At 33.4% G+C, this 24,225-nt stretch overlaps 3 protein-coding genes across 5 annotated transcripts; all 3 read right to left on the bottom strand.

Moving 5' to 3' along the window:
* Window positions 1–404: 404 nt before the first annotated feature.
* LOC7457773 (plant intracellular Ras-group-related LRR protein 9) lies at window positions 405–4,303 on the bottom strand. Of its 3 annotated transcripts, none has more exons than XR_002978158.2 (4): window positions 3,450–4,303; window positions 2,147–2,313; window positions 1,234–2,071; window positions 405–712 (listed from the first exon to the last, which is right to left on the bottom strand). XR_002978158.2 is itself a non-coding variant. In XM_002321597.4 (3 exons), exons 1-3 carry the CDS (start codon window positions 4,185–4,187, stop codon window positions 1,429–1,431), a joined length of 1,548 nt encoding a protein of 515 aa, XP_002321633.1. In that variant the 5' UTR covers window positions 4,188–4,303; the 3' UTR covers window positions 944–1,428. The 3 variants fall into 3 exon arrangements, 1 of the variants encoding a protein (XP_002321633.1); XR_002978159.2 differs by lacking the exon at window positions 405–712 and adding an exon at window positions 820–904; XM_002321597.4 differs by lacking the exon at window positions 405–712 and having other exon boundaries at window positions 944–2,071.
* A 1,344-nt stretch (window positions 4,304–5,647) lies between these two features.
* On the bottom strand, window positions 5,648–9,969 carry LOC7453802 (uncharacterized). Its single transcript, XM_002321596.4, has 9 exons — window positions 9,748–9,969; window positions 9,515–9,624; window positions 8,865–8,983; window positions 8,654–8,751; window positions 7,828–7,915; window positions 7,613–7,747; window positions 7,418–7,520; window positions 6,848–6,984; window positions 5,648–5,910 (listed from the first exon to the last, which is right to left on the bottom strand). The coding sequence occupies exons 1-9, from the start codon at window positions 9,807–9,809 to the stop codon at window positions 5,866–5,868; spliced, it is 897 nt and encodes a 298-aa protein (XP_002321632.2). The 5' UTR covers window positions 9,810–9,969; the 3' UTR covers window positions 5,648–5,865.
* Window positions 9,970–14,602: 4,633 nt separating this feature from the next.
* On the bottom strand, window positions 14,603–20,614 carry LOC7457770 (C2 and GRAM domain-containing protein At5g50170). Its single transcript, XM_052447401.1, has 9 exons — window positions 19,844–20,614; window positions 17,838–19,037; window positions 17,536–17,718; window positions 17,166–17,449; window positions 16,795–16,911; window positions 16,168–16,430; window positions 15,905–16,082; window positions 15,275–15,547; window positions 14,603–15,176 (listed from the first exon to the last, which is right to left on the bottom strand). Exons 1-9 carry the CDS (start codon window positions 20,211–20,213, stop codon window positions 14,937–14,939), a joined length of 3,108 nt encoding a protein of 1,035 aa, XP_052303361.1. The 5' UTR covers window positions 20,214–20,614; the 3' UTR covers window positions 14,603–14,936.
* Between the last annotated feature and the right edge of the window lie 3,611 nt (window positions 20,615–24,225).

The raw sequence follows: 24,225 nt of genomic DNA, 5'->3' as shown, positions 1-24,225 counted from the left end.
TTTTTTCTCTTTACCATTTGAATATGATAACTTTTTTTTTTTTTTCAAACAAGGAATTAACCAGGAATTTAACTTAATGAAATTCTATAACACAATTAAAATTTTAAAATATTAAGAGACCGAAAAGTTGTGATTTAAAACATAAAAGGACAAAAGTGAGTTTTTTTCTAATTTTTTTAAACAACTACCTCTTTTCTCTTTATTTTACACTTCGGTCCCTCTTTAACAATTCTTGATAAATTGATCATCGATTTGGGCATAAAAAATGCTATTAAAGAAAAATAAAGTTTAAGAACTAAATTGTAAAAAAAAAAAAAATCATTGTGAATTGCTACCCATGCTGCAACTGCATTATAAACCTGCTTCTACCCGCCTACCTTGTTATAACCCAAACAACATGCATGTTGTTCATACAAACGTTCACAAACTTATAATTTATTTCACACGACCTCGGGATCAGATACAGCTGACACCACCTTCGTTATCAAGAGTATTCCAGTAAATAATCTATACAATCGTATTGTTTACCAACACCTTAATTGTTTGATTTTCTGGACTTAATTTTATTGTTCTATTTTCACTAATCTATACAGGAATGATCTAGGCCTCGAGGGTTTTAAACCTGCATGAGGGTGGAGTCCTGCTCTCTGCCCGAGCTGTTTTTTAATGACACAGTTGCTGGACCAGAGGTAGCACAAGTACTTGAAATTAGCTGTAGCAAGATGAGATGAGGAAGTTGGCTTGTGGTGTTGGCATTTAACACATTAATGGTAGATTCAAATTATCATCAAAACTCCTGTGGATATTGCTCATGATGTGTTCTAAGCGAGTTAAAAGAGAGACAAGTGTGTCATTATCTTCCATTAGTGAAGTGGTGTTGATGGATGAAATGTCCACCCAAAAACTGCAAGTAATCCAAACCATCAAGTATGCCATCACAGACTAATCCAAACCATTAAAGTCTATGCTATCACACAAAAATCCAAACCATTAAGTTCACTTAATGGCCTACAATACTTAGCGTCTTTATACAGGAGGACTGCCATTTGTGCATTTCTTCACGCTAGTAGAGTTATCAGGAGATTACTAGAACTACCACTAAAGCTTATATGCATTTTCAAGAACGTTCTAAGATATTATGAGCAACTTCCAAACATTAATAGCAGCAGAAGGAACTGTTGTGAAATTCGATATGCAGGAGATGTTTTGATAACAGAGTAGCCAAGAATCTACCTGTTTATTGTCTGGCAAAACCAGAATAGGACTGAGTGGAAGAAGAGCAAAATTTGCTGAACTTGCAGCTCTTTCTAGTTGGCATCGTTGCAGCTTCAAAAGAAACTGCAAGCAGAAGAAATCCACCTCATCAATCATATCAAATGTACATGCTGTCAAGAAGAAATGGATCTTGAAATATCAGAGACTGGGAAGTCATAGCTGTTGATCAAGATAAGGATCTCTAGGAACTCTCGGACTTAAGAATCCTGAAACAGTAGCAGAAACACCAGTAGCATAAGTTTTCAACCATGAGGTGCTGAGCGTCAACCATCCAGTCTGTGCTTGTTCTTGTACTTCAAGCGTGCTCTTCCTTTCTTCCTCCACCAGTATGTCAATCCACCTCTTAGCCATAAAAATCTTCACAGCCTCGACCCCTTCCTTGATAACTTCTGGCGGCGGAATTACAAGGGGATTTTGGTCCAGGTTGAGCTTGGTCAAATTATCCAGCCGACCAAATGAATCAGGCAAGGCAGAAATCTGGTTGTTGCTGAGATCAAGTTCCTTGAGGTTTGTCAAATCACCAAAAGTTTCAGGGAGTTCTTTCAGGTCACTGAAATTACCACTCAAATTGAGGATCTCAAGATTTGTCAATTTCCCAATAGCAAGGGGAAGGCCACGAAGCTCATTGAAATGAGCATCCAGGTGGCGCAGAGATCTCATCTCACCAATAGATGTGGGAAGAGAAAAAATCTTGTTCAGCTGGATCGAAAGCCTCTGAAGATTCGACATTTCATGTCCAATATTAGTCGGCAAGTATGTCAGGCAGTTGAAGCTCACATCCAATTCCAGCAACGACCTGAACCATTGATGAATAAAGTCCACTGTACAGGATTTCTGGTCAAAGGACAAACTTGTAATGAATTAGAATTACCTGCAATGACAAATGGTGCCAGGCAATACCTCTATCTTGTTGCTAGAGACATCCAGGATTTTCAAGTTTTGCAGTAATCCAATTGAATCTGGCAGTGCTTCTAAGAGATTTGAAGCAAGATTGAGCTCCTCAAGAATTTCTAACCCAGTTATTGAATCAGGAATGACCTGTTTCACTCACACAGGTTACTCAGTTACTAGGAAAAAATAATACAAGTAATAACCATTTATGAAATGGGATTGGACGGACAAATTAATCATCAAGATTTCAGTTGGGGCTACACCAAGAACTAACTTTTTACTACCACGAATGCAAACAAACAGCACTATGTTTATTTATCATAATAAAAATATCCATCCACGAAGCAAAACAAGTATGAGAAGTTACATATTGCAGTTAACAAGTCAGGTTGGTTCTCAATGATTTGCATATCTCATGCTCAGCATTATAGGATTCATGAACAATAAAGTGGGAAAGATTTTAAGGCCAGATTTACAGCTATCGTATAATTATTTTCAACTAATAAACTTGAGGTTTTCCTAAGCACTAAGTTCTACATAGAGTTCCAGCCTCTATTCTACTTGTTTTATGCGTCAATTCTGCTGATTTATTGCTGTTTTATCCCTAAACTACACCACAACTACACCTATGAACTCTCACCAGTATGATCATTACTGGGAAAGCTTTGGACATTAGAACTGCCACATAGTAAGAACTAACCACGTTAACGGAACCTATAAATGGTGTGTAAAAGAGAATTTTCCCTTCCTTTCCACCCCAGTCAAGGTAAATCCTACAATAACTATTGCAAAATATTGAAGGAATACTCAGCCAATAACTTCAAGTAGCTATATGATTCTGAAAGATGACATGCCATGTATCTAACTGAAATAAACATTTTCATCTACAGCTGAAAATACAAACACACCAACAATATGCACCAGCACTGCTTTAAACTAAACCAAACCCATATCAGAAGCATAGCTAGTACCCAAGTAAGATACATTTTTCAATTAGCAAATTCCGATTCGAGCGCTCTTTGAAATTCATCGCTTTCTTTTAATGACAGATTTGATATGCACAAATCCTTTTACGGTACCGATTATTCAATATTGGTAACAAATTCAAACCTCTTAATTCATCTTAATACCATAAAAATTATGTCATAACTCCACTCTAACCTTATCAACTCGTACATTAAATCTATATTATCACACAAAAGATTTTATAAATTCACAGCACATAAAAGATTTCAAGAAACCCTAACTACATTTCTAAACACTAAATAATAAAAAAAAAAAACCTGAAGTTGATTATTGGAAAGATTAAGCACTTTCAACCCCACAACCCTCCCAAATCCCTCAGGTAAGAACCTCAGTCTCCGATTCGACAAATCCACTCTTTCGATCCCTTTCGAGCTCCCCTCTCTCAACACTCCCACAACCTCCTCAGTCACCTCCACCTCCACCTCCTCCTCCACCTCCACTCCTTCCACCTCCTTATCTTCCTCCACTCCTCGCTCCGCCATCCTATAAATTTTCACCAACTTATCCTCCGCTTCCTTCAACAACTTCTCATAATCCTTGTGCATTTCATCCAATTGCAATACCATTTTATAAAACCCTATCTCTTTCTCCGCCTCTTCTCGAATCTTCTTCTCTTTCTCAGCCAAATGCGCCCTCCACTCTAACCTATCAATCTCACATGGCCGCGGAGAAAGCACAAGATCCTCCAATTGCTTCGATAAATTGGACTCGATTTCACTGAGTTTGAGTTTCGCTGTGTCCACGGTTTCATGGTCGGGCCGGGGGCCTAGAGTATGGAGCACCGATCGGGTTTGGGCAACATCGCCAACAGCCCGTCTCATTGAAGATAGGAGGGCCGGGTCGGATAATTGAGGAAATAGAGATTGTGGTGGTGGTTGTGATGGCTGTGGTGGTTGCTCGATGTCGAAGGAGGGGCCAGGGGATTTGTGTCCGAGAGAGGGAAGTCGGGCCATGACGTAAGAGAGAATCGGGTGGGTTTTCGGGTCTGGGTCCATTGTTGGATCTCTTGGTAAGAGAGTTGTTGTGATGATGAGAATCTGTTATAATCGAGAGAGGTGACAGGGAAGGGGGGGTTTCGTCGTGGATCCCGATAATCGTACAGAATCTGATAAGATTACATGCCGGTGATGTAATTACTGACTTGTCAATGCACTATTGGAGGGTGGTAAAACACTGTAAATTTCTTCTTCTAAAAAGTGTCCGCCTGGATCAAAAAAATAATTGAGCTAGCGGTGAAAGGGTATCGTGTGTGTCTCTATATATAAACCCAATAAATTTGATTTAAAAAAACTTATTCCTTTCTTAGTTTATTTCTTCAAATATATCAAATAAAAAATATATAAAAATGTGTCTTTAAAATCATAAAATTCATTTAAAAGAATAATTGATTGTGCGGAGTTTAATCACTTAGTTTTGTTTCCTATATTTTAGTTTTATTTATACAAGTTTATTGTAATTTAAAAAACAAAATTTAATATTAGGTTGATGTTCAGTTTATAATTTTTATTTTTTATTATATTATTAAATAAAAAAATTAATCTATCATATTTTAAAATAAAAAAAAACATAATTATTATAAATTAAACTTCATGATTTATTTCAATTTATTTTTCATGACGTTATCATGATTTAAAAATACAGATCGATATTAGATTGGTACTTAATTTTTTAAACATCTATTTTTTTATTATATTATTAAATAAAAAAAATTATTCTAGAAAAAACACAAAACTAAAAATTAACTTTTCTAATTTATTTTAATTTATTTTTCTTGAAGTTATCATGGTCTTAAAAAAAATATCTTAGTATTGAATTAGTGTTCAGTTTTACGAGTATCTATTTTTATTATATAATGAAATAAAAATAATTAAAATAAAGTTATTAAAATAAAGTTATGTAGTGATATTAGATAAAAGTTTTTAGTAAAATTCAAGGTTATTAGCTATAATTATGGTAGTGCCTGAATGCATGTAGTGCTAGTAAATGACACGATAACTTTAATAATTGTTGCTTATGACTTGATAATCATTAATACCTGTTTGTTTTAGTGGTTTTACCATGATTTAAAAAAAAATAAGTTTTTTTTTAAAAATTATATGTATTTTTAGATTGTTATGATAAGTTAATATGTTAAAAATATTTTTTTATTTTTAAATAAAAATAAATTTAAAAAATAATATATATTATGATTTTAAACACTCTCTAGGTAATTGCTGAATTAGATGCTTACAATGAAGAGATTATTTATATTACTACAGAAACAAGATACATCCAATCCCAGTCATTAGATTGGAAACAATCCAAACGCCGCCGCTTTGGCTGGCTGGGCACTGCAATGTTCAATACCCATAATATATATATATATCTGTGTGTGTGTGTGTGTGTGTGTGTGTGAACATTATTTAATTGCAACAATGCCACCTTATTTATTACCTATACCCTGGCAATCAGATAATAATCTCTTTAAAATTTCTTCTCATGTAATATATAAATTTAGATAGTTTTTAGTTATTATTTCATAACAGAGAAAACAGAGACAGTAGAGAAGGGAAAAAAAACAAGACAACAAAAGATTTAACTTTTAGTGGAGATTTAACTTCCCAAGTATGAAACCTAAGTTACAAAATTGATGTAAAGAACAACAATTTTACACGCAGATGTCTTAAAACCCTCTCAAAAGGTTTCCCTCTGCCTTTCAGAAGCATCTTCATTCTCAACCTGATAGAAAGCACCAAAAACAGTAGTAAGTGCACATTTTTATCTTTTGCGGCAGATATAAAAAGGAAAACAATTGGAAGGTGATGGTATGTCAATGCTCAGTCACAATAGTTTCTAATGCAAGAAAACTTCTAGCGGTATATATTGGGTTTTCCCCTTAAGAAAGCTGTGCACAAATCAATACCGTGTCCTGTTTGTTTTTGCGATTCAAAAGCGTTTTTGAAAAAATTTGAATTTTATTTTATTTTTTTCTTTGCTTCAAATTAATATCTTTTTAGTGTTTTTCGATCATTTTGATGCGCTGATATCAAAAATAATTTTTAAAAAATAAAAAAATATTATTTTAATATATTTATGAGTGAAAAACATTTTGAAAAGTAACCACAACCACACTCCCAAACAAGCTCGACTTGTTTAGAAAAGCATGATGGACCCATCCGATTGGTGTTTTGGCGCTAAAATGAATCTTTAAAATTAGGGAGCAATGTTTACACAAAACCAGAGATGCAACTGCTCAGCAACAGCTAATGCAACTTATAAACATCAGGGAGGGAGGTCAATGCTATTTCAAGGTAGTGTTTGGTTACTATTTTGAGACAGAGAACAAAAATAGTTAGAATAGAATGGACATGTCCCCTATCCTTCCTGTTTTGAAAGAAAGGAGATTTACTACAAAACTGTTCCAGAGATGGTGTTATTTTTATGTCTCCATCCCTCCAACCAAACATGTTTTTGTCCCTTCTGTATTTATCTCTTTTGTCCAGAGACATTTACCTAATGCAACCTATAAGTTTCATTTGTGTTTCGACTACAAGAGATTTGCATGTCATGCCAATACAAATTTCGGATTTTACACATCAAATAAATTTGGAATTGACTTTCTCCATCCCATTTAAAAAAACATCTAAAAAAATAGTGGAGATCTTTGATCACTAACCTCAACCAGAACCCTAGCTTTCTTTTTTGATTTTCTAGGTTCATCTTCCTCCACCTTTCGATGAGCAGACTCTGATCCAATCTTTAACCTCTTACGATCAACTGTGTCCATATCCTCTTCCTCCTCAGGTGCATCATCTGTATAAATTTCATAAACATATAATTCAAATTTGAACATTTTGCCTCGTGTATATATAAGCCTATTGAAATCTGAGGTTTGATATTCACAGAATGAGATCACAAGAATCAGTATAGTAAAACATCGCATGCTCAAGTGAGCTGAATCTTGTTTTTCAGCAAAAACGAAAAAATTAATTGATATATCAAACCTTCACACTTCTACCAATGATTGTCAACATAATTAGCATTGACACATCTACCAATGATTGTCAACATAATTAGCATTAACTTTTAAGGTGAAAAATTTTCATCATAATAAATGGAATTTTATATAGCAAGTACAGGAAACAGTGCGAATGCACTCATGGCAGTGAGCGTGCAGTAACTGGGAAAGGGGACATGAAAAATCCACACCACACTACTCTCTTTATAAAAAAAGAAAATACTTTACCATTATTCTTGAGAGACTCGTCAATAGCAAAACCACCGAAATCTTCTATATCATCTTCTTCTTCAAGATCATCATAGCCTTGAACATATTCTATTTCAGGTTCCTGCTGATTCACAAAATTCCTTAGTATACAAAACAGAAATGCCTTCTTGTATCACACAACATTAACTACTTAAAATTACCAGAAAAACATACCACTACATCATCATCATCGCTAACAGCATGCAGTTCATTTTCGTCAAGAATTTTGTTGAAATAGTTTGGTAGAATATTATGTATGTCACCATAAAGTCCTCCATTGAGTCTTTCTAGCAACTCTTTCTCAATACTCTGTTGAAAGCAGCACCGGTTAGAACTATGTAAATCCACAACATGGTTGAGACAATTATATCAAAGAAAGGAATCTTAACCTTATCCAGTTCAGCAGCTGTTTCAGCCTTTTTCTCCCTTCTAGATTCTCTCTTTATCTCTTTTCTGGGAGTAGTCATTATCTTCTCCCTAGCAACAAAAATTAATGCAAAATCAACTGTAGAGGTAAACAAGATCTCTCTGGGCTTTGGAATTTGATATTTGAATAAATCGGAAAGAAAAATGGAAATGAAAATGGCATCAAACAGTAACATAACCATAAAATTACAAGGAAACACCAAAAACTCCACAAATTATCAGGTTAAAACCTTGGTTAGAAACATGTTGGCACTCGTCTCATTTAAGCAAGTGTCATAATATCTCCATCTCAGCATTTAAGAATTTGTTCACATCAGCGTGGTAAACATCTATAATGAAGATGAGACACAATAACCACATCCAATCATATGGTTTTCACTTTGAACACTGTTTCGCTTTTAGATATCCAACATTAAACCCACATGTGCATCAATAATTTCATTCCGCCAAATAAATAATAACAGAAACTAGAAACCAGGCCTAACAAAGTCAAGCCTTATTGACAGAAGTAGGCCAAAAACTAAATGTGATGTGACTGATACAAATGAGTCAAGCCTTGCAAAAAGCTACGTGGCAATTTTAATGAATCTGTCCGACAAATGTATCAAAAATAAAAGAAGAAAAAGGAAAGAAACTTGCTAATTTAGTTCATAAATAAACTTGACAGCAACCAATTATAATGAAATATCCTACAGTAAACGCTGTAAATAATTACTAGAACCAAGAAAGTAGTCACACAAAATAAATTAATATTAGAACAGAAGAACAAAAGAAAGGCAGTTGCAAAACCTTGTTTTCAATGCCAGCTTCCTCATACGTATACGCATCTGAGTCATTTTTGTCAGGCGCTGTTTAGCTTTGTGCACAAGAAACTTTGGCCAGTACATCTTCAAGTTCCAAAGAATTTACAGATCAGCAATAGAAAGTCGTTAAAAATAAGTTTTGGTTCAAGAAATAAGTAAACACAACCAACATCAGAAGACATATAGAAATGAAATACCAAATGCTTGTCTATGATTTCAAGTGCCTTCTCATAGTTTCTCGGCAACTTTACTCTTTCCCATAACTCATTGGGTTTATGAGCTCTCTCAATAGTCTTCATATATAAATAAAAGACACCTGTTCAGAACCACACAAGCATCTAATTCAAAAGGAAATTCATCATCCAATTCTCACAAATATACGTAAAAGACAAGATTATTAAATTGTAACAGAAAAGACCTCAAATTAGATAGGTATCTACATAAATCACATCGCCAGATCCAATAATACATCTAACCAACCAATGCTTAGTTACAAATAAGATCAACACCTCCACAAGAACCCAAGACTCCGTTTTAAGTGGATCATAAAACCAACTCAGGATTCAATCCCAAATCGGAACTAAGCAATTGACAAGAACCAACTCAATCCTCATTAGCAAGCCATTAGTTACTAATCCAACATCGGGGAAGCAGAAACCGAAACAGTAGTAGCTTACTCCAACATGCACCGAAAAACCCAGTATAAATTTCTAATTTTCAACACAAAACGGAAAACAAATTTATCAACAATCACTTATCCTCTCTACATTGCTCCCAACAAACAAAATTCACTTGAGAGAATTGAAAATTAAAAAGAAAAAAAATAATATATAAGGTAAAAACATACCATCGTGATCACGGATAGTTGCATAGCGACTATTAGCAAGAGGGCAAGAGCTCCGATTACAAACCCCAGTTATGTTATATGGGTTTCTACAAAAATTCCCCGTTGTGATTCTACAATAAAAACACAACAAACCCATCAAAACAAAACCAAAAAAAATCAAATTAATTATAATTTAAACAGATTCAAATTCAAAACATTACTATATGCTAAAAAAAATTTAAAAATGGTTTTACTTGGCCATAAAACTGCAGTGATTGTGCCTGATAACTTGCCATATGACCTCATCGTGCTGCATTTTTCTTTCTCTTCTTAATTACTATAATTTTTTTATTCTATAAAAAAATTAAAAAAAAAAAGAAAGAAAGAAATATGGGGAGCTTTGGAGGTTTAGGGTTTATGCTCTGTCTGTCTATCAGTGAAAAGCTACCAAAACCTAAAACGGGTGTTGCCGTTTCTTCCTTTTCTTTTCCTGTTTTTTTTTTAAAACAAAAAACAAAATAATTCGTGAACGTATGGGGTCCACAAGGCTAGAATGATTACATACTTGTAAATTTAATTGTCACGGACAAATAATGTCCTGCCATGTCAACGTTACTGTCCAAACCATTGTTCTCAAACCAGCCCGCCGGAGGGACATTATTCTAAAACCCGGCCCGGCCCAGCCAAGTTTGGAGTCCTATCAACCCAGGATCCAGACCAGGTTGAGTTTTGTTTTGAACCGCCCATGTAGTTTACCTAGGCATACCCATATGACTTGGTGAGATAACTCACCACCCCAAGTGACACTATCATAATTTAAATGAGACCGACAAATATTTTTTAAAATTTTTGTTCAAAATTTCATTTTATTTTTTAAAAGAAAATTGTGTTAAAAAAGACTTTGTTTTGGACTAGAATTTTTTTAAAAAAAAAACAATAAAGTTTGAGCTTGACTTGTTAACCCTGTCAAGTGTCAACCCATAACTCGGGTTAGGTTTTTAAGCTATGATCCAAACTTTAGCAAGCTAGTTAGCCATGAAAAATAACATAGCTAACAAACCCAGTTTAGTTGATGGGTTGATCTAGCAACTCGCTAACTTAAAACTTAACTTGTGTCGAGTTTGTTTTCAAACCAGGTTTAGAGTTGACCAGGTCAAACTCAATTAACTTGGAGGTCCAAACACGAGTGACCTAGAGGGTCAAACCCAGGTGACCTAAAGGGCTAACTCGTAACTTAATTGACTCGATCAAACTTAGTGAGATTTGATTAAGTCAAATCCAAGAATTTTTATTTTATTTTTTCCAAAACAATGTCATTTGATTTAAAAAAAAAAAACTTGAAATGCCAACATTTTAGGATAGATTCGGGTTGATCATGTGAAATCACGAATTGACCCGACCAACCAAAGATTCAAGATGTTTCTAATAATTTTTTCTTTCTGAAAATGCATTTTTTTTTCATTTTTTAATTTTTATATTGACCATTTCATAGGGGGATTATGAATTTTTTTTCTTGTCTTATGTAGAGATTAAATGTTTTTTTTCCGAGAGTAGAAGGTTGCATAAATAGTTTATATCAAATCAGATGACTATTAATAAATCTGTATGACTACATAATCTAATATAATAGAGAATTGTTCACAAGTTTAGTTTAACAACTTAAACTGATTTCTTTCATTAGGAAAGATAAACTGAAGAATTTCAAAAGACACACTTTTTCATCTCTACTTACCTTTCTTGGTTAAAGCTATAACGAATCAATAAGACTCAAGCTTCATTTAATGGAAAGATCTAATGAGTAATTTCCTATTCTAATTTTCACCATTGTATATATTTTATACCCCACACTCATAAATTTATTGGGCTAGGCTGATTAAATCTGAAGGCTAATAATAAAAAGAAGATAAGGATCCAATTTCTATTATGTAATTGTAATAGAAAAAAATAAAAAGATTTAACTTATAAGGGAAAGCATAGATAACTATAGCAAGTTTGGTTTCTATTTAAAAAAAGAAAGTTGAAAACATATTACCCTTCTTTAGTTACTAAAAGCCCCTCCATAGTTTAGTGATTGGTTAAAGCAATGGCTAATGATTATGATTATGACGTTAATGTTAGAGAGAAAGGTCGATCTCCTATAGGTTGGAAGGCGATAATAGGATGGGTAGCAAGTGATAAAGGTGGGAAATTATTTGCCTGATGTGTGACTGATTGTCCATTTTCTATTCAAGGAGAGTGTACATGGTTTAAGCTTGCATATGATGATTTGGGTAGGTTTTATTATACTTATTATTCATATAAACAACAAGTTGATATGGCCAAGGGGTTGAGGGAGAAAGCTATGTTCGCCAAAAAGGCTTTATTGAATTTTATAGACTCTAGTGTTAGAGAGAAGCATGTTGAATTTTATGATAGTGATGGCAGTCACAATGCACATATGAGTCAAGAGTAACCATCATGTATTGATTCACTTGAAGATTCAATGAACGATGAAATTAAGGATGAGAAAAATATATCTGAAACATATAAGCCTCATATTTTAGAAGATGAGCAAGGAAAATAAAGGTAACAAGAGGATGATAAAATTAAAAATGATGGTGAGAAAGAGGAAAAATCATGTATCAAGTCATTTAAAGACTCAATGGACGATGTAATTAGGGATGAGATAAATATATCTAAAACTCAAAAGCCTAAGATTTTAAAAGATGAACAACGAAAACAAGAAAAGAATGACAAAATCATAAAAGATAATAAACAAGAGAAAAAAACTATGTATTTTTTTTTTATTTTTCCAAAACAAAAAAAAATTATGACTTTTTTTTTTTGTCTTACATGAAGATTGGATGATTGTTTTTTATGATCGATGGTAGCAGGTTGTATATAGAGTTTAGATCAAATCATATAACTTTTAATAAGTTTGTATGACTACATAATCTAATACAATATAGAATTGTACATAAGATTTCTTTCATTAAAACCTACCAAGGAAAGATAAATCAATGAATTTCAAAAGACACACCCTTCCATCTCTACTAACTTACCCTAATCAAAGCTAGAGCGAATCAATAAAACCCAAGCTGCATTTAATGTAAAAATATAATAAGTCTGTATGGAATTGATAACAATTAGGGTTAAGTATGTTTCAACTTATAAAATGTTTGATAATTATTAGATTATGAATTATATTTTTTAAAATTAGGATAATTGAGTTACTTTAGAATTTAAAAAATGATGGATTATTAAGTTGTTATTGCGAATTATTAGTTGGTTTGTGTAGATTAATTGTGATTTATTTTTAATAAATAGTTGAATTTGCTATTGGTATGTTTTATTATCATTTTACTATTTCTAAGTTATTAGTTCCAAATCTTACTTTACATAAGTTTTTGATATTTGATGTCTCTAACGTGTTTGGTTAATTGTGTAATGAAGTTTCTGAAGGTATTGTTTTTTTATTTTCATTTAGGGAGATAAAAGTTCTCTAGTTTTGGTGTAACTCATAATTAGAAGCAAAATATTTTTTGAAAGCTTAAAAATCATCTATCATAATCTGGATGGCATACATATCGAGAAGAATGTGTTTGACAATACTTTTAGCATGATCATGAGAAGTGAAAGTGAAAACAAAGGATAAGATAAAAACTATATTGGATTTACCTTCTTATTGTGATCATGAGAATATGAAGTTGATTAAAAATGAGTTTTGTGTTGTAAAGCCCAAAGTCACATTCACTTAGATAGTAATAGGCAATTTATTCTTTATGAATGGCTAAAGAGTTTGTGATTTTCTAATGGTTATGCAAAAAAATATATCTAGATTAGTGAATATAGGGAAAGCATATTGTATGGGATGAAGATTCATGGCTATCATGTGTTTATGCAAACTTTTATTCTTGTTACTTTTCAGGATTTATTGCTAAAATGACTTGTGATGCACTCTTGAAGATTAATCACTTTTTTACATATATATTTTTTTAATAAGTTTCATACCTAACACATGAAGCAGCTTGAAATGAACATCATTAAGACCATTTACAAACTTGAAATGATCTTGTCTCCTTTATTCTTTAACTCAATAGAGCATCTGCCTATACATTTAGCGTATAAGGCAAAGGTACATATGTAATATAGATAAATGTATCTATTCAAAAGGTAAGGGATGACATCCTAAGTAATTATCCATTATTTTTTTCAACATTCAATTATTCATCTTTTGTAACTTTTATGCATATATTTATTCAACTTTAAGAGAAAGGTTAAAAACAAAGATTATGTTGAGGCTTCGATATACAAGACTTAAATTGTTGAATAGATTTTCATTTATCTCGTGTTATTTTGAGCTTTACTTGAGAACAAAAGGCAATTGCATTCTCAGAAATGATGGTGGTGGTAAACTATCTTCGAATGAGAATTTATCAATATTTTGTTATCATGGATGACTTTATCGAAAAAACCAGTTTTTCAATTATATAGAATTCTCATTAATTATACTAAATTATAAGATTGATAATTGTACTAATTCATTAACTTCTTTTAGGCAGCAATTACAAGATGAACAATTCACCAAGTGATTTGAAACACATTTAAGTGTTTAATAATTAATAACTCTAAGGTTTTGAATTAGTTGTGTTTTTTCTTTGACTGTTAATAGTTGTTAAATATAAGTAGGTGTTCAACATGGTGCAAATACTAGTACATTGAAATTTCTATCTTTAGATCTTGAAAGAAAGGTTTAATATTACTACAATGAATATCTCATCAATGAATATATAATACAGTAAGGGTAGAAAAAAATTATAATAATAAAATATATGTAAATAGTTCAACTTCTAATAAATTTAAAGTTGATTATTATGGCAAGTTAGATGAGAAATTAAAGTTTTTAATCAAATAATTGAGTTGTATCATATGTCACGTGTTTTTATTTTATTTAAATATTATTAGTATGATATTAATAGAGTAATTAGAGTTGATCATCACATCAGTACCTATGTTTTCACTTTCAAATGTTGTAGCTTTGTCTTATTTATTTATCTTATATAAATATAGTATTAGTGAAAAACAAAAGGTGATATTCTCGATAGAGAGAGAGAGATTAAAGAAAAAAAATAGTCCGAATAAAGTACGATTATTACTTGATATAAAACCTTACGTAAAAAACTAATTAATGAAGTACAAAGACGCATCATACTCTAGGATACCGTATTAATGATACTTGTTTTGGATTAGACATGTCCTTAGCTCTAGAGGGATTGAATATGCCCTAAATCCTATTTATATCCTTAACATGTTTGATGACCCAAGGTCCAACTTTTGCCACCTTGAATTTGGTGCTAGTTGAAAGACATTAAGAACAAGAAAGAAATAGCCATGTATATATATATATATATATATATATATATATATATATATATATATATATATATATATATTAAAGAGAGTATCAAATACGCATTGTAGCATCTTCGTGTCGAAGGGGATGTTGATCATGATTTGCAAAAAGTTTCTCCCTCTTGATCAATTCAAATACCTCCTTCATTATTTGTGTGAATTTATCAGTTATGTTTCGAGTGATTCTTTGTTGGAACTTGGTGCTTTTCAACCAGGTGATCCCAACATAAACACCACACTTGCATGCACAATGAGCAAGGGAGGATTTCTCAATCTGGTACCGAAGATTGACCTGCAGAAAGGGAACGAAAAACAAGATCAAGGAGAGAACCAGAACAATAAATGACTCGTGTTAGCCGTAAACGTCTGTATAATAAGGAGACATCATACATGGAAGTAGTCAGCAAATGGGACATCATGCATCACCGTGAGCTCATTAACAGTCCACCCTTTATCATTTTCAAGCGGAGATTTATGTTGTGTGCAGGTGACTTCCCCTCCAAAGATTGAAATATGGTGTTTGAATCTGTACGTGATTTGCCGTTCAAAAACTCCAGGCTTTACTGACTCCCATGCTGTAGTTGCATAGCTAAGACGTCCAGATTTTTCCATGATTTCGTGCTCCATCTTTCCTCCGTCAAACATTTCCATCAGTGATTCTACCTGGCAACATCACCACAGCTTTCAGCACCAGTATCACAAGTAGCTATACATAAATGCTGAATCTTACCTCGATTCTGAAAGGTGTATGCAGAATTATCATTACAAGGCTTGAATGTCAACTCTTAGCCATCATATCACAAATATTCTACATAAAGAGTCCTAATCCGAGTCTCACTAGGTATCAACCTTATAGTATAAGTTGCAAGCAAATATAATAAGAGAAGCCACATAATCCTCATCTATTTTATGGTCTTAATGCTAGTTCATTAGACAAATTTCTGATGAAACGCTATTCTACTTGATTCAAAAGTTACAAATGAAATGGAGAGGTGAATGAGACAGGAATTATTTTCTTACACTAAAAGGAAGTTCAGCAGAGAAAATCTTGGGCATCTTTACTTCTTCAGGACTCACAGAGCATCCATAGTCTTCAAGCATGATGGACCGTTTTTCTTCATCTTGAGGCTGTTCTTCAGCAAGTTGTGTTTTATGCTCAGGGATCATTGTTTTTGTTTTCCACAAGGCCATGATTGTCCTATTGATACAACATGGTGAATCACATCAGCTCCAACAAAATAAATGTATCATTTCGAGTCAAGAGATTATTCGTCTCACCAAACCTGCTTGCAATGTTGAATGAAATAAATGATTGGAAGTGGTATCTTAGCCTGCCTTCTTCATCTTGTGATTTCGCCCAACGTCTTGCATGAAGACCTCTTCCCCTTCGCAGAATTATGACCAGAAAAGGACTACCCACGGATGATAGTGATGGAGGATGCACTTGGATGTCTTCGATATCCTCCCAGAGAAAGAAGAATTTTGTTTTATGTCCAAACAAATTGGAATAAAAACCAAGAATTCTTGCAGACAGAAAAAGCCTTCCCTGCATTTAAGAGACATCTCAGCATCGAGCAAATAGGTATTTTGGAAATGAATTAACAGGCCTAGTATGCAAGATCATCCAATGCGTTCTGCATAAATTTTAATTTTATCTAATATGTTACTATTATTAATAGTAAGGTTAGGTCATTATAGGTGTGATTTGAAAATTTTATAAAATAAACAACGTTTTAGGATTTTAGTAAAGAGGTCATCTGCAGTTTTGCCGATCTTACTGTGGTTTTACATCATGCTACCAACTTATATGTTTATTATATTTAAACAAAACGAACTCATTAAATTACAAAAGCCTAATAATCAATTGCTTTTAAGAGTGAAGAAGTAGAAATGGAAACCGTAACTCGCACCTGCAAAGGCATTTTCCTCTTCAGTTGGCATGTAAAATCATTGATGAGAAATTCTTCTGGTGGCAACTCAAACAATTTCTGGAAAGTCGAATTCCTGTGAGGTGATGGTAAGTTCAACTGCGACAATGTGAGATATAATTTAGATCACATTTCTATAATAGAAATGAAAGGCAATAAGAATGTAGATTCATTAATGGAATCCTATACCGTGATTTTTTTTCTCTTTGACTCAAGAATCTTATGAACTTCAGATATGAGCTATCAAGGGGACATAATAAACTCTCTAATCCAAGTGTGAAGCAGTTAACTACACATGGATGATGAGAAAGTTCCCTTTAAAAGTAATTCCAACAGATATCTTTGGTGTTTACCTTCTTCCCGACTTCCTTCTCCATCTTTGTTAAGTACTCCTTTACAGTTTCAACACCTTTGTCGTTATCTATAAATATTCGCAAGTGTAGCTTTGACTGAGAAGACTGCGAGAGCTTTCCCTCAAGGGGAATCCACATGTCTGCTAGTTCAGTTGATGTGTGCTTCAAAAACATTATCTCAGCATGCCCAAGTGAGGTGGCCTGGTCAAATGGACCGTCAAAATCAAAAACTTCCACATCTAGAACTGAGGGTGGTTCATCCATTGCATCAAACTCTAGTATTTCTGCATTATGTAGCTTCAAACATGGTTTTGCACATGTAATTATAAAAAAACATACGCAAATAATCCTCAGAAGAAAAACACCTTACCATTCCATTGGGGATCACTCGTATGAAGCTGTATAGAACTTGTTCTTGTTTTACCATTACAGGTCAACACTACATAAGGATCTGACAACCCTGTCGAATCCAAGGATGGTAAATTGGTGCCTTCAATTAATGCCACAGTAAGAACCCACCCTTCACCTTGGGCTCTGACACCGTGGTCACTGCCTATGAAATAGTTAATAAATTAAACGAATCCTAGGATGGAGTTACATGAGTGATAACAATTTCAGGGTGGTTTAGGCAAAAGTTTGAAACAAGATACAAGCAGGTAGAATAAGATTTACCTCTTTGAAGCCTAGCTTGTATGAAGTGTTTCATCATGTTACAAACTCGTTCCAATTGAATGACTAAAATTGCACAAGTGATGAGCTGTCCAAAACTGTCTGGTAAATCAAGACCATTAAATTCCAAACCTTGGACTATGCTTGGCTCACAGAAAAAAATATGAACAACTACGTATAAAATCATAAAAATGGTGGACACAGCTGTGAAATTCCAAAAGAAATCTGATGCCAATTGCCATTCTGACTGGTGTGCTGCTTCCAACTTTGCCAGCATATGGTCCTTGTTTGATGAATCCATAGAATCCATGGTCTTGAAATTCTGAGCCAACAAGTTGGCAAACTGATCAAAACTCTCCTTCAGTCCCTGCCTCGCTCCTCCTTCAATCATACCTTTCATCATTGTGCTTTTACAGAAATTAATTCCCCATGATATTAAAAGGTGGGAAGATGCTTCTCCTGAAGATATTTCTGGACCAGGCAGTATCTTGTATAGCAACTCAATGTTGAATGTATTTCCATATGGAACTTCTGGAGTGCTAACATTTGTCAATACTGCAAATTCCTTTCCATCTGCTTTTATATATGTTTGCTCCTCGGTAGCTTTAACGGACTTAACTAACTTTGTTGCAGCTTTTGTATAGGAAACAGTTCGCGTTAAATGAGACATGTTTGCTGATTTCCTTTTCCAAGGCCCCTCTTCAGCATCTGTTGTTCCCTGCAGCTCTTCTAGGTCCTTCATAAACAGTGAATTGGGTGCAAAAAGAAACATATTGAGATCCCACGAGGGGACAACATATATTTTATCAAGAAGAATACCACCCTGGAGGTTTTCAGGCATTTCTTGTTCATTATCTCTTGAACTCATGATCTCCAATCCTTCTACGAAACTACAACTTGATGAATGATCACAATCCTCACAATCAGAAGAAGCACTAGTTAACTCTGAAGAATCATCAGTTCTTGAATTTTCCTCATGCTTATTGAAAACCCTCTCCAAACGACTCACGATGGTCTTCATTAACTTCTTCCCTTCTGCTATCTTGACACGAGGAGCTTTACAGCCATGCATGCCATGAGATGATATGCATGGACCTTCAGATTCTTTATAGTCCTCGTTAACATTTGAGTTTGCATAAACAAAGTGGTTAGTAGAAGATTTGTCGCATTTTCTGCTCAGGGAGAGACTGAGAAGAATTTTCCCTGTGCACGTAAGTAAATTGTCATATATAAAATTGAGGCCTCCATTGCACCTAACATGACAAATCATGCATTCTTAACCTAAAATTACATATGCACCACTGTCAAGACTAAATGAATTTCAACAGACTAAACAGAAATACAAGGAAAAAATTGCCTATCATGTTGAGCAGCTGATCCATAACTATGGGGAATTTTTTGGATAAGCAATGGAAAATCAAATCCGCACATAAGCATGGTAGTTAATTCCATAACTGGCAATATAGTATCAAAGAGGAATCATAGTTGCCGAAACATGAAACTCTACAAAATGGCCCATTCAAGGAAAATCAACTAGCCTTCAACACTTACAAGTTACAATAGGTTCACCCAAAAATTATCACAGAATTGATTGCCTGGTAAATCTGAAGTTAAACAATCACTGGAGGGAAGGAAAATCATCCTAGGGAGAATCAATAATTGAATTTAGTTATAATTTACAATCAGTCTCTGTCAATGTATAAGAAAACAGAATGAAACAACCTAAAATCCTATGTGAAGGGTCCAGGGTCAACAAATTATTCTCCAAAAAAATGAAAAAAAAAATCCAATCAATGTGTTGGTAATTGAAGCAGGAATTCTCACTCAAATAATAAAATTCTTCTTTATCAGCATCAAGCACATCGTCACTGGTTATTTTATAACACTAAGAAAAATGGGTCCTCAAGCAAGCAAATGCATTTTTCATCTTTTGCTTAAACCAAACACAATTTCAATAAATATTCCAATAACGAACACTTTAATAAAAATCTGGAGGTAGCGACACTAACCACAATCCATATTGATAAACTTGTCAGTCATGGGCTTTTCAAGCGAGAACCAAGTAGGTGGCAAGGTCTGATTCTGCTCTGCTGCAACAGACCAAACAGGAATCTGAACCCGACCCACTAAATCCCCAGAGCCATTAAAGAAGCTGCCAAAATCATCATCATCATCATCATCATGATTAAAGACAGAGACAACCAACTCTTGCTGATCATTATTACCATTAACTCTGAAAACAAACTCCTCATTCATTACAGGATTTGAGTTGTTTCTGAATACTCTAGTCTTGGACTTGTGTTTACCAACTTGAAGTATAAAGTAAGTGTCCTTCACAGCCAAGCCTTTGCCTTGCAAGACATAAACATATAACCTCATGGTTGGCTGGCTATAATTAAAAGTCCAATCCTACTTTGAGAGTGGAGAACTGAAATGGGATTTGAAGAGATTTGAGTTTCCAAATGTTGAAAGAAGGAAGCAAAGATTTTCGGTCCTGGTTTTGCGAGATTAGTATTAAAAAGAGGAGGAATATTGTGAAGATGGCATTTGGTCTGAGGCTGAGGGAAACGTGGACATGGGAGATATATGACACGAGATGATTTACCTGTTAAAATATTGAAAGAGGAAATGTAGGAAATTGGAAGCAGAAATTTAAGAGGCGGTTGGTTTGGAATTCAATGACGATGACGAGCCATTCTTTAGCCTTTGCGTAACGGTTATCTCAGCTTTGTTGTTCTTTGGTGCTTCCTCAACCTTTTCGATTACTCCTCGTTTCGTACTAGTACTATTGTGCGAGTTATAGTTATCTACTAGTTACGTGGGCTAGTTACGTCGGCTAAGCTGCGAATTTACTTTTTATTTTTATAAAAAATATTATAAAAATTAAATTTTATCATAAATCTAAAAAATTTGGGTCATGATATAAGGTATTTGGAAGTGTGGTAGCGGTTACTTTTCAAAGTATTTTTCATTTCAAAACACATTAAAATAATATATTTTTTATTTTAAAAAAATTATTTTTGATATCAACACATCAAAATGATCAGAAAACATAAAAAACATATTAATTTAAAGCAAAAAAAATCAAAAATTTTCAAAAGCATTTTCTAGCCGCAGTGTCAAACACTGCCTAAGCTTGGATCCTAATACCAGGACTCAAGAGAATTAGGTCATGGGCTGACCCAAGAGAATTGGGTCTTGATAGAGGACCCAATTCGCTTGGATCCGGCTTCAGGTCTCAAGCTTATGGATCCGGCGTTAGGATCCAATTCTCTTGGGTTTGGGACCCATTAGACGGCAGACCCAAGAGAATTGGATCCTAACGCAGGACCCAAGAGAATTGGGTCATGGCGTCAGAACCCATTAGCCTTGGGTCAGGTGGGGCTATAAGATCCAAGATATTTGGGTCGTGACGACTGACCCAAGAGATTTGGGCCCTGACACAGGACCTATGAGAATTGAGTCCTTACGCAAGACATATAGTCTTGGGTCAGGCGGGGCTGCAAAACCCAAGAAATTTGGGTCTTCGCTCATGCCACAATCAAGCAACTTGGGTGAGGCGCCCCTTTCCTGCCTGAAAGGGGATTTCTTAATAATAATAATAATAATTGAGTTTTCCCTTCAAATCAATTCTATGTTTTTTTTATAGTAATAATATTTATTTCAAATTTAATAATATTAATAAATATAATAATATTAAACTCATCCGACCTAAGTTCTTATAGTTTTTAATCCCTTCAAATTAAATTTATAGTTTTTAGCAAAGAGCAAACCTAAACAGTGCAATCTACAGTGAAATCATTCACAATCTACAGTACTTCCAAACAGTGTAATACACAGTAAAATTACTCTTAGTCTACAACATTTTCAAACAGTGCAATCCACAATAAAAACACTCACAGTCTATAGTAATTAAAATTTACTAATGATGATAACAACAACAATAATAGTAACATTAATTCTTAATTTTACCCTACAAATCAAATTTATTTTTTCTTTTTAATATTTATAATATTTTCTACAAATTTATTAATTATTATATGAATAATATTAATTATCATCAAAATTATAATATTTATAATAAAAATAACGGTATTTTTAATATTAATAGAATTAATTATAATAAAAATCATAATATTTATATGAGAATAATAATATTCTTGATATTAATACTTTTAATTATAATAAAGATAATAATATTTTGAACACAAATAATAATATTTTTCATATTAATAATAATATTAAACTTGTGTGACCAAAGTTTTTATAGTAATACTTTTTTTAAAAAAAAATTGTTAACTATTAACGATAATAACAACAACAACAATAATAATAATTGTTATTATTTTTTTTTCATTTTTCTTCTCTGAAGGGTCTGCAGACCCAATCGCACAGGCCTCTAACTCCTAGGGGGGCTACAGAATTGAGGTGCATGTCAGAAGAGACCACGGCGGGTGGGTCTGCACCTAGCACACGGGTCTGCAAACCCCAGGCATGCAGATCTGCAAACCCGCTCACCTGAGTCTGCAGCCTTACCATGCCCAACCAAACAATTTGTTATTCTTCGTTTCAGGGTCTGCAGCCTCACCATGCCTTACCAAACAGTACAATCCAAAGTGAAATCACTCACAGTCTACAGTAATTCACTCTATAGTACCAAACAATACAATTCACAGTGAAAAGCATTCATATTTTACAGTAATTCACTCTACAGTAAAACATTGATCCCTTTTAGTTATAGTTAATTATTAACTAAAAAACTAAAATGCATGAGGGATTTATTGTGCAAAATAAATAATGAATCTTCTCGCATGACATTGTGTACAGACTATTCACACTGTTATTTTTTTCATCTCTTTTTTTTTTAATTTGCCCCTTATTGAACCAAATTATAGGTCAATTTGTTAAAGGAGAGTGAGATTAAAAGATATAGAACCAAAATAAAAAAACATGTAGGGAACGAGTGGCTTTAAAAGTTTAGGGAATATGTTTATTGTAGTCCCTATATTTTACAAATTATAGATATTAGATCCTTTTAGTTTCCAAAATTAAAGGGATAAATCAATTTTGGTCTCAAATTTATTTTCCTTATTTTTTGGCCCCTGATATAGGGAGATGAGAGGAAGTCATCGAAATCCGATGCTAAAGAGAAAATTTATATTGGCACTAATTACAACCACCAAAACGATTTAAATTGGTGTCAAATTGTTTTTTTTTTTTTTACGAGGGGAGCTCATATTAGGGGGTTTTTTACCTTGAAATTGCCAGGAAAAACATATTTGATCTTGCTAAGATTTTTGCTTTCAAGTTGATTTCGAGTTTTGGGATGTGTTTTTAAGTTTTTTAAGGCCACAAATAGGTTTTTTCAAGTTCCCCATGATGTTTACTAGGTGTTTCTGGTAAACAAAATGGGTTGAAAATTCAGTTTTTGGGTCGAAAAGACCATCAGCCCTGTTTTTCCAGCCACCACGGTGGCCAGAAATTGGGTAATACAGACAACACATCATCTAACTCTTTTTTAAAAAAACAGAATTGAAACAGACAACATGTGTTTAATTTCATAGAGAAAAGCCTAATTTAGAGAAATACACAAGGAGTGTAAACACGTGTGGAAGTGAATGAGAAAATAAAATTTTATTTATCAATAATGTATTTTTCAAATCTAAAAATGTCAAAGAACACCAATACGACACAACCAATTGAAAATTAGGCTTTTTAAATTCAAGCCATGGAAAATAGATGGAAATGATTAACAAGGTAATAAGAAATTTGGAGGATATGATATAGAAAAGGGAGAGCCATATTGGAAAGGATTAATAGGGTAAGGCTTTTTTGTTGTTTTATTTCATTATTTGGATATTAACATTCAGTTTATGACTTGTGTTTGGGTTTGGGTTTGTTTGATCTAAAATCAATGTTTTAGAATTGTTTTAAAACTTAGGCTTGTGTTAGTTGATTATTAACATGGATCTATTTTTTTGGAATCTAATAAGGGTCTATTAAGGTTATTTAAGAAGATAATATATTGTTTTCTATGCTGCAAAGATTCAGCATCCATAATATTTTGAATAAATTTTTGTTTTGCGTGAAACAACGATTTTTTTCTTTGTTGGGATAATAAAGATTAGCTGCTAACTTATTAAGGTATAGATGACCTTATGGCGTCTTTCATACTTCAAGTTCATATTTTGCTATAAAGTTCTTTTTTCAATACCTTTGTTTCTTAGGTATATGGTTATCTTTGGGTTAAGGTTTTTATCTGAACTTGAATTTCAGCTTTCTTGTGTTGTTTATGTACTTCATTGTGGGTTTCTAGATCTTTATATCCATGTAGTTCGCAGCAAGAGGCATATGGCCTACCCCACAGACTTTAGAACATCCTTTTTTTTAT

The sequence above is a fragment of the Populus trichocarpa genome, chromosome 15 (genome assembly GCF_000002775.5).
Source record: "Populus trichocarpa isolate Nisqually-1 chromosome 15, P.trichocarpa_v4.1, whole genome shotgun sequence".
In the NCBI taxonomy this organism is placed as follows: Eukaryota; Viridiplantae; Streptophyta; class Magnoliopsida; order Malpighiales; family Salicaceae; genus Populus; species Populus trichocarpa.
Note: the sequence above shows the minus strand (reverse complement) of the source record. Positions and strands in the feature narration are given on the sequence as shown.